General features: G+C 43.4%; 1 protein-coding gene across 2 annotated transcripts in view; it reads right to left on the reverse strand.

Moving 5' to 3' along the window:
- Positions 1 to 5,675, reverse strand: part of METAP1D (methionyl aminopeptidase type 1D, mitochondrial) — an 80,038-nt gene extending 74,363 nt beyond the window's left edge. Inside the window, exon 1 of one of the 2 annotated variants that reach the window (XM_027128232.1) lies at positions 5,239 to 5,675. In XM_027128232.1, coding sequence (XP_026984033.1) covers positions 5,239 to 5,278 — 40 coding nt within the window. In that variant the 5' untranslated portion in view covers positions 5,279 to 5,675. The remainder of the gene's footprint in view (positions 1 to 5,238) is intronic. The other variant, XM_027128239.1, reaches the window with a different exon arrangement.
- Positions 5,676 to 11,392: the final 5,717 nt, after the last annotated feature.

Genomic DNA, 11,392 nt, shown 5'->3' on the forward strand with positions numbered 1-11,392 from the left:
AGTGGGATTTACTGTTCTATACCAGCCTTTTCTCCTCTATGCATGTCCATGACTTTTTAAGTCTACAGTGTATCTACATCATCTTTTTAATGGCTGCACAGCACACCATTGCATGGATAAACTATAATTTATTTAGTCATTCTCTTACCAATGAACATTTCAGATTATGGTGAATATTTCCCAATTACCATTATTATAAAGTTACATTCTTATTTATCCATCTTTTTACACTCATCCTATTGTTCTCTCAGGATAAATTCCTAAAAGCAGAATTGTTAGCTAAAAAGTATGTATACCTTACACCTTGATACACAGTGCCACACAGCCCTCTGGAAAAGCCAAACTATTTCATACACCCACCAGCTGTGCCTTTCTTAGACTTTCTGCTGGACTTGCCCACAATCTGCACCCTCTCCTCTCACTGGCATCAGTTCCCTCCACATGGACTGTGGAAGGACAGCAGGATAGTGATTAGGTCTAAGGGTTTACTTCCATCAGCTTCCTTCTTCTCTCCCATGACTACACTGCTTAAGCCTTAAGCACTTCTCTTTTAGATTTCTTCCCTTCCCCCTCCCAACCTCTTTTTTCTAATTATCTCCAGTAAGTCTGACTCACAACTCATATTACCTGGAATTCTCACAGTTGCCCAAAAAGGTATACAGAAGTAACACTGCCTTAAATTAATCTTGGAGGGAGATGGACTATAAAAGGGGGTGGAGGCAGGGAACAAAGTCACTAACTAGGCCGGTCATATGACAAAAACTGACATTTTGAGATAAATTATTCTTTAGGCCTACCATATAACTTTTGTGAACAAATGTTCCTACAGGAGGTTGCAGTCTGAAAGGTCTTTCTTTTGGTTATGAAACTGAGTACTTACTATGTGTACACATTGTATGCCACGTTTTGGGAAGACAGAGATGAAGAAGATAAGATTCTTGTCTCTAAGAAGCTCCCATTCTAGCAAGGGAGATGGAGGTGTAAACAAATACTTTTCAGGTGAGTGTGCATACTCTGATACAGGGTAATAAGCATTGTGATAAAGGCATGCCCTGAGTGCTATGTAAGCAGACTGGGTTCGTTTAGCCTGGGCAGAGGCAAATACGGCTTCAAAGGAGAGATGGCATTTAAGTGTGGCCTTGAAGAATGAATGGTCTGCTGGGTGAAAAAAGACATTGCAGGCAAAGCAATTAAGGAGGTACACAATGGCAAACCTTAGCAGAGATATGAGGTTAGGAAACTGGCAGGACCTAAAGCTGAAAAGGTAAACTGAGGCCAGACTGAGATGGTGCTATCCTTCGATGCTGAGGGATTCAGACTATCCCAGCAATGAAGAGTCCCCAGAGGTTTTTTTAGTAGGGAAGCGTCATAATCAGATCTGAATTTTAGAAAGACAGCTGGTTGTGGGGAAGAAGGTGAACTAAGGTGGAGACCAGTTACAAGGGATGGTAAAGAATTATACCCAGACCATGCAGAAAACTGGAGGCATCCAAGAAATGGGATTTACTGACTCACTGGACACAGACACTGAAGGCAGTGGTGGGGACCAAAAGCCCTTAAATACTTACATTTAGGTACTGCCTGGATGGCGATGCCATTCATGGAGACAGAGTATATATGTGGAGAAGCAGATGTGCAGGAAAATATTCATTTCCGTACTGGACTTGTTGAGCTTAAAGGGCCTGTGAGACATCTAGGAAAAGATACCTAACAGAGAGCTGGCATTCAGACCTGGTGTTCAGTTCCAGGGGATACTCTGTTGATTTTTAAAAACTGTATAGATTTGACAGTCATTGAGGTAGGTAAATTTGATTGCTGACAACAAAGAGAGGAAACGGGGATGAGGGCTTAGAACAGAATCCTGGGGAACACTAATATTTAAAAACCTAGAAGTAGAAGAGCCTAGTGGAAGTCTGGGAAAATCAGAGAAACAGGAGGAAAGCCAGGAGAGACTGGCTCATAAAAGGAACAAGAGTTTAAAAGAGAAAATAAGCCCCCTTCTTTGCCTTCACCATTCCTTGCCATCCTCACTGGGCAAAGGATCTTATGTGCCAGCTTTGAGAGCTGGAACAAAGATTCTAATAAAGTGGGAACTGGGAGTGAGAGATTAAGCAAGGAGAGAGCTCCTGGGGCCCCAGGGTAGGGATTTTGCACCGTTATCAGGGATTTAGTGTCAGTGCTAATACCAGGAGTACCTTCATCCCTAAAAGGCTCTTGTTACCTTCTCTCTACCTTCCAAGAGACTAATCCATCCTTTCCCCTTTCCAATGTCACTACTTATAGTTTCCACCCATCCCTTAGCCCATGATAGAAGAGAACAAATTTGGCCAAGCTGCAGGGCTTGCGGGATCTTAAGCGGGATCTTAATTCCCTGACCAGGGACTGAACCCATGCCCTCGGCAGTGAAAGCACCCAGTCCTAACCACTGGACCTCCAGGGAATTCCTCAGAAGAGAACAAGTCTTAACAGCCTCTCAATTCAGTAAGCTCTTCAGCCAGGTACTGTGCTTATTAAGATAGACATATAGATAAGACACGGTTCCTGCTCAACAAGAATTAACAATCTAGTTAGGAGTGGGGATGGAGAGAGGAAGTAGGTAACTACTATATAGAGGGTGTACTGTGATTAAAGCTACAATGAGCTGGAGAGTCATGAGAGAAACCTTATGCCCTTCTTAAGAGGTTAAGAAATCTCTTCTGGGACTTCCCTGGTGGCACAGTGGTTAAGAATCTGCCTGCCAATACAGGGGACAAGGGTTCGATCCCTAGTCCGGAAAGATCCCACATGCCGCGGAGCAACTAAGCCCGTGTGCCACAACTACAGACCCTGTGCTCTAGAGCCTGCAAGCCACAACTACTGAGCCTGCGTGCCACAACTACTGAAGCCCGCGCACCTAGAGCCCGTGCTCCACAACAAGAGAAGCCACTGCAATGAGGAGCCTGCGCACCACAACGAAGAGTAGCTCCCGCTCACCACAACTAGAGAAAGCTCACACACAGCAACGAAGACCCAATGCAGCCAAAAAAAAAAAAAAAAAATCTCTTCTTCCCATTTTCCAAGAGGGAAAGGTGCACATAGATGCTGACGATAAATCCTGGCACATAAAGACTTATAGTGGATTAATTTACATCAATCTAAAAGGATGAAAAGGAGGAAGAGAGAAAAGAGAGTACCCTTCATAAATTTACCCTTCATTTTCAACCCTGGGGGGTGGAGAGCAGGTGGTACAGGACAACCTGTCTGCAATGCATAATAAAAGTAATTATGAATAACCCATAAAGGGGCCTTTCCCTATCACTAAATCTCTTCCTGATGACATATTTTCCCTCCCTCTTCTAATCAGAAGATCCCCCTCTTCTAGTTAGAAGATAACCCTCTTGTGGGGTATAGTGGGATGGGTTACTATAGCTATTTCTGTAATAGCTTTTTCCAAGACTGTCTGAACCACCATTTGTCAAAATCATAAGTCACAAAAAAGATGAATATGGAGCTTCCCTGGTGGCGCAGTGGTTGAGAGTCCGCCTGCCGATGCACGGGACATGGGTTCGTGCCCCGCTCCGGGAAGATCCCACATGCCGCGGAGCGGCTGGGCCCGTGAGCCATGGCCGCTGAGCCTGCGCGTCCGGAGCCTGTGCTCCGCAACGGGAGAGGCCACAGCAGTGAGAGGCCCGCGTACCGAAAAAAAAAAAAAAAAAAAAAGATGAATATGTTATTTCTATACTCTGCAAAGAGATTATATACATATGCATACATATGTGTGTGTATATAACACGTGTGCGTGTGTGTGTGTGTGTGTGTGTGTGTTTTGGCTCCTCCTCTACCTTGACTATCTGCCCAGATCCTCTTCACCATTACCTGCAGTGCACAAAAGAAGTCTAAACCCCATTATTTCTTGTCAAAAGAGGAAACAGAAAAAAAGTAACTTGATTAGTAAACAGAGTTTGGATTGGAACCCAGATCTTAAGAGATGTAAATTGGTGCTCTTTTCACAAGGCTGTACTCTCACACTGGCCTCCACTCTCCCTTCCAACCAGTCCAGAATACTGCCTATATCACCTTCCCTTTACACATCTCTCACCTCATATCTTCCTGTGGCTCCTTAGTCATCTCCACTAACACTATATTACACTGAAAGACTGAGGTCTATCTGCCTACCAACCTCCTTCCTCTCTAAAAACATCTTCCTTTTTACTTCTCACACATGCTCATCATACTTGTCCTGTCTCATCTGAACTTTGCACACTGATTTCTGTGAAGAGACCATGCCATGCAGGGCAGAGGAACGAGCACTTAAAAAAAAAAAAGAAAAGAAAAGAAATCAGTGCCATGTTCAAATGCCCATTTTGCCTCTTACAATCTGTGCAATCTTAGTCTTATTACTTAACCACTTTGTCTCACTTTTCTCATCAGCAGAGAATAATGCCTAACTCACTGGGTTTTAAAAGGTAGCTAGCATATGTTAGGTGCTTAACACAGTATCATGTACTTCAAAAGCACTTAATAAACGGTAGCTATTTACTGTGAAAATAATATTTGCCTCATAGGACTGTTGTTCCTACATGCCTGAAACCTAAATAGTCCTTGAAAATATTTTAATTTCCTTCTTCCCCCATCCTTGAAACAACTTCCTAGTTCTTTCCAACAAAGATTCAGAAACCGGTTCAAATCCAACAAAGATTCACCTGCAAAAGTATTTGCACATTTACTAAAATCTCACCACTCACATAAGAGTAACACCTACTGAAAGCTAGCCAGACAAAATTTCTCCTCTTCTTAACTTTAAATCAATGGAAGAGAATAATCACATTTTGCAAGTTCCCCAAAAGACGTGTTGTATCATGCCAACGGATACAAGTTGCTTTCTCTGCGGCAACTGGGGGTCCAGGCGCATTTCAGTTACTGTAGGTTCATCGCTCCGCCCCAGGAATAAAAGAGTTTGCTACAGCAATCACACAACTGACGTGGGAGAAGAAAACCTTAGACAATGTCCCATAAATCTCAAGGAGGGACTGCAAATAGATGCCACGCAGTGACGTGATCTAGGCAAGTGACAAATGAACACTTGTGGGTATGTTCCTGTGGCAATGTGTCATCGTGTGTCTGCGTGTGTCCGCAGAACTGAAAGCACATTCGTGTGCGCCGAGATGTCTGATCGCGGACGTGTATTCCTTTCAACCCGACTGCGTAGCCAGTGAGCGACAGTGAGAAGCCCCGCGGAGCTGTCCTCCGGGTGCTTACCTCTCCGGACGAACAGGTGGACGCCGCTGGGCGCCGCCATGTTGGCGTCGGTCACGTGGCCGCGAGCTCTCGTCCCCTCCTCGCCCCGCCCCGCCCGTAGGAGCAGTCCAGTCGCAGCCGTGCCGAAGACCGGAGGCGCCGAGGCCGCCAGAGGGAGAGTGCGCGTGCGCGGCGGGAGCTGACTGCGGGAGCCCAGGCAGCGGAGCGGCTCGGGCACCGGGGCCAGTAGGGGAACCCGCGGCCGGCCGAGCGCGGTCCGGCCGCGAGAGACGGGCTCCAGCCGCGGTTCGCGCGCTCGCTCTGAGCCCCCGCGCCCAGGTGGGATGGAAGAAGCCTGTCAGGTAAGCGTGGTATCCAATATTTGTAGCATCAACATTTTGGTGCATGGAAACGTAAAGTTGGGAGGAAAAAATAAAGCACAATCTAGCGTTCAACATAGCACTTTGCATCGTCTGCTCTTTGTTGCAAATTATTTCCCTGGATTCAGTTGAAAGGTAAAATTTGGTTCAAAGTCACCAGCTGCCCCTTTGCTGTCCCAGAATCTACATTACTCAGCAGAGACAACAGACAAGACAGGATCTGTGTGCAGCTGCAAAATCTATTCTGGGTACCAGAGTGGGTATATTCAGGGGACTTCTCCTTCCCCAAGGACACCTCGAGCTCAGCGGTATTAAGTGGAGTCTTAATCCTAAATTTGACTTTTAACAATGAGAGGATGACGTCTGCCAATTGCGCTGCCGAAAGATGAAGCCTACAGAAGGCCAGTTATGAATCAAGTGAGGGAGCTGATGTATCCCTAGTGATGACAGTGTCAATTTTTACCAAATTCGCTGTTCCTCTTATCTGCATTCTGGGGCATATTTCCATTCTGTCATGGACCAGGTATTAATCATCTTGGTAGCCTGGTACCCAGCAAAGAACCTGATATTCAAGGAATGTCTGGTGAAGGAATTGAACTCTGCATGGACCCAGTCAAACCAAGAATGTAACAGTCTCCAAATGCAGTAAAGATTGATAAGGATTCTTGGTGAACATGTGTGATGTCTCCTAATTAATATTTAAGAATTTAATTTAACTACACACTCCATGAAAAACCCAGACAATTCAGAAATGATTTTTTTTTTTTTTTTTTGTGGTACGCGGGTCCCTCACTGCTGTGGCCTCTCCCGTTGCAGAGCACAGGCTCCGGATGCGCAGGCCCAGCGGCTATGGCTCACGGGCCCAGCCGCCCCGCGGCATGTGGGATCTTTCCGGAGCGGGGCACGAACCCGTGTCCCGTGCATCGGCAGGCGGACTCTCAACCACTGCGCCACCAGGGAAGCCCCCAGAAATGATTTTTTAAAGAAAGGGTAAATCCCCTTCCTCACCCTCTCTACACACCACAATCCCACTATTTAGTCAGCCACTGTGTGTGCCATTCCATGCCTTTTACAGGCAAATATGTGTAAAGATTTTAAATGGAATCACATACTTACTGTTGCAACTTGCTTTTCCACTCATGAACATCAAATCTTAGAACACTTAGAGCTCATTCTTTTTAATGACTACATAGTCCTGATGTTTTTACTTTTTTTTCACATCTTTATTGGAGTATAATTGCTTTACAATGTTGTGTTAGTTTCTGCTGTACAACAAAGTGCATCAGCTATATGTATACATATATCCCCTCTTGCGTCTCCCTCCCACCCTCTCTATCCCATCCCTCTAGGTGATCACAAAGCACGGAGCTGATCTCCCTGTGCTATGCAGCAGCTTCCCACTAGCCATCTATTTTACATTTGGTAGTGTATATATGTCAATGCTAGTCTCTCACTTCATCCCAGCTTCCCCTTCCCCACTGTGTCCTCAGTCTGTTCTCTACGTCTGCATCTTTATTCCTGCCCTGCCACTAGGTCCATCAGTACCACTTTTTTAGATTCCATATATATGCGTTAGCATACGGTATCTGTTTTTCTCTTTCTGACTTACTTCACTCTGTATGACAGACTATCCCTCCACTGGGTATGTACCCTGAGAAAACCATAATTCAAAGAGTCATGTACCACAATGTTCATTGCAGCTCTATTTACAATAGCCAGGACATGGAAGCATCCTAAGTGTCCATCGACAGATGAATGGATAAAGAAGATGGGGCACATATATACAATGGAATATTACTCGCCATAAAAAGAAACAAAATTGAGTTATTTGTAGTGAGGTGGATGGACCTCTAGTCTGTCGTACAAAGTGAAGTAAGTCAGAAAGAGAAAAATGAGAGTGAGTTTGGGTAGTTCATTAGAGGACACATCTATACTTCTTGGAGACCCAGTTTTGTATGCTTTTGGGTCACCTTGAAAGATAAAAAGAAAAAATGTTTTCCACTGAAGTAAATAAAATATACAAGGATGAGAAGGAAAAGTACTCTTTCAGGTGACTTCAAGCCCCACCTTTTTCAAACGCAGATCAATTCCAAGGAAGGAGTTTTTGAACGTGCTAATCTGTCCTCAGTGTAACTGAAGCCAACAATCTGAGTGCAGGAAAGGAACCTGAGAGTTAGCAGAACACCAAGTCTCAAGAAGTGTGCAAAAAAAAGAAACCTAGAAATCCCTAGAGAAATGTCAGAAGGCATTAAGCCCAATTTCAAACACATCTGAAATAGAACACATGTTCATGTGATTCAGCTCAGCCAATCCTTGGAAAACCAATGCACAATTTATTTCCCTGAAACTAGAAGGAAAAGGAAAAGGAAACACTATGAGAACTCAGGTGGCACCACCATAGTGGAATCCAGTGAGGAAATTTCCAGTAAGTTCAGCAAGGATGTGGATATGCAGGATGAGCTAGAAATGAAGCAGACGTGAACTTGCACAGGTGATAGCTTGTGCACCGATTCTTGATTTAGCTTCTTTCATCACATCCTTCTGACCTTAGAAAGATTAAGAACTGCCAGCATGTGTCCTCCAAAATTGTCAATTTATGAGATATATGCATACTGATCAACGGTATAAAAAAGGGCTGGACCCCTGACATCTAAGATCCGTGGCAGTTCTAACATCTGTGATCCTAGGTGTTAGGGCATTAGATTGCTTTCATTTAGTTGAGTAACTACTACTGACTCACTTCTCTACTCCATTTCTGCCCATCTTCCCATCTGTGAAATGAAGGTTAATTATGTTGTGGCACTTCATTGATTTGAACTCCCACCATTATTCAGATTTTGTACTTGTGTTTCTTGAAAAAAAATGTTGAATAATTTTTCAGAACCAGGGTTCAAGAAATAAAGTATAACTTCCTAGTACCTTCAGTTTCTGTGTCCAGAAATTCATTCTTAAATGTTAAAATATTTTTATTAATTGTGATTAATTATTGCTTTATAGGTATTTTACCTTGGTTTTAAAAAAGAGTGTCTTATTAGCATCTTTTAAAGTCTAATCTTCTTTTATTAAAGAAATAAATCAGAAATAAATTCCGACATTCTCATTTTTAAAAAGTCATTTTCTTCTTTCCTCCTTCTTCTACTTAACGATAGTTTATTTTGGACTTATATAACTTTTTCAAAAGCTGTATATAAGTTTGTGATAAAGTTGAAATTATATTGGTTTCTATAATGTAGATACTGAATTTGTAATTCAGGTTAACAATTTAAAATGCTCTAGGGATTATGCTACATGAAGTAAATCTCTTTTTTTAAAAAATAAATTTATTTATTTATGTTTGGCTGTCTTGGGTCTTCGTTGCTGCTCACAGGCTTTCTCTAGTTGCAGAGAGCAGGGGCCACTCCTCGTTGCGGTGCTCGGGCCTCTCACTGTGGCGGCCTCTCCTGTTGCAGAGCATGGTCTCCAGGCACACAGGCTCTAGCAGTTGTGGCACGCGGGCTCAGCACTTGTGGCTCGAGGACACCAGAGCGCAGGCTCAGCAGTTGCGGCGCATGGGCTTAGTTGCTCCGCGGCATGTGGGATGTTCCCGGACCAGGGCTCGAACCCATGTCCCCTGCGTTGGCAGGTGAATTCTTAACCACTGCGCCACCAGGAAAGTCCCAGTAAATCCTTTTAAAAATAAATTTTGCTTTGTAATACATCATCCTGTAACTTGTTACACAGTTTAGATTTTTAAGTACTTATGAAGATTACTTATAATGCAAGATACTTAAAAACATAGACTATAAAATAAAGACTAAGGTGCTTACATATCTATAGAAGAAGCTTGTTACATATGAACACATAAGACTAACTGAAATAAAGTGGTGTTTCCTACTAGGCACAAAGCAGGTTCTGTGGCCTGCTGGGGGAAACTGGTGCCCTGGGACCTGCACAGCTTCAGTAGGGCTGTCATTTAGCCTCAGGTGCCTTCATTCTCCCTTCCTGAGCTTGCTTCTCAGTTTTGTCATCTGAATCAGAAAAATTAGCCTTTTGGTTTAATATCAGGATCATTTCTTAGCAGTTTACTCTATGTCTTGAGAAGACTATTTCCCATCCTGCCCTCCAATGTGTTCAATTTTAGTGTGAGGAAATACTTTTATTTATTTACATTTTTTAAAGCTTTTTAAAAATTTTATTTATTTATTTTTGGCTGCATTGAGTCTTTGTTGCTGCGTGCGGGCTTTCTCTAGTTACGGTGAGCGGGGGCTACTCTACATTTTTTTTTTTTAAAGTCAAATGAACATTCTTTCCATGAACTTGGAGTCCTGCATAAACATAATCTGCACATATAACAGGGAGCTGTCTAAGCTGACTGGACCCCTCTAAAGTTAAGGTCCAGCTTCAAATGATTCTGTGTTCAGGCAGAAAGTTTCTAGGGGACTCTCAGCCACCTTGTTGTTTCCTATACCCATCACTTGAGACAATGATGGAGATGTTACTGGGTAATCTAGGGGGACCCTTAGAGAAAATGTTTTCTTGAGGAAAAGTAGTGTCACGTGCAAGAGGATCTGTCCGTGCTGTTTGTGCCCTGCTTCCTTCGTCTCCAGCAGGGTCAAGAGGAAGCCAGGAGGCAGGGGAGGGGGGCTGGCATCATGTGTGACCCTCCTGCCCCCCCATTTTTGATTTGTATAATGACGTTTTCTAGACCATGTAACTCCTAGGCAAATGAAACTTTAAGTTCCACCCCCTTCTAACAAGATTGCCCTACCTGAGCCCCTCCTACATTGAAATTCTGAAGATTCTGTGGCTCTCCAGCCATTTATAGGCCTAATCCAAGTGGGCTCAGCAAGGAGCATGCTGCGCCCTCCCGAGCAGCCTGTCACTGTGATTAAGCAGCGAGGAATGGGATCAGATAGGGCTAACTTAGCTGTAGGGTAAGAGCAAACTTTGTCCCAAGGGAGTTGTTGTTGCTCTCAGGCACAGTGTGGCCCACATTCATTTAAAGCCGCTCCAACCTCTTGGCTTGAAAGATATTATGGGAGATTTGTCAGCAGAAATAGTGCTTCAGCATAACAGCCTGTCCATTGTTGGAGCAGCAGGCCACCTGGAATGGTGGCAGGGGCCAAGGGAGGGAAGAGATGGGAAGGCCATAAGGAAGAGGATGAGGGTGGTCCCAGACCTCACTCGCTGATGCATCTGAGTTTTATCTTTTTTTTTTAAATTGAGGTATAGTTGATTTACAATATTATATTAATTGCAGGTGTACAACGTAATGATTCAAAAATTTTATGGATTATACTCCATTTATAGTTATTATAGTATATTGGCTGTATTCCTTGTGTTGTACAATGTATCCTTGTAGCTTATTTACCTTACGCATAGAAGCTCGTACCTCTTGATCCCCTACGTCTATCTCTTGCCCTTCTCCCCTTCCCTCTCCCCACTGGTAACCACTCGTTTGTTCTCTGTATCTGTGAGTCTGTTTCTTTTGTGTTATACTCACTAGTTTGTTTTATCTTTTAGATTCCACATATAAGTGATAACATACAGTATTTGTCTTTCTCTGTTTGACTTATTTCACTAACTATAATATACCCTCCAGGTCGATCCATCCACGTTGTTGCAAATGGCAAACTTTCATTCTTTTTTATGACTGATGGGATTCTGTTGTACATATACCACATCTTCTTGTCCATTCATCTGTTGATGGATACTTAGGTTGTTTCTTGGCCATTGTAAATAATGCTGCTATGAACATTGGAGTGCATGTATCTTTTCAAATTAGTGTTTTTGTTTTCTTCTATATACCCAGGAGT

Source organism: Aethalodelphis obliquidens, unplaced genomic scaffold, assembly GCF_003676395.1.
Source record: "Aethalodelphis obliquidens isolate GAN/ISIS:26980383/991018 unplaced genomic scaffold, ASM367639v1 scaffold2, whole genome shotgun sequence".
In the NCBI taxonomy this organism is placed as follows: Eukaryota; Metazoa; Chordata; class Mammalia; order Artiodactyla; family Delphinidae; genus Aethalodelphis; species Aethalodelphis obliquidens.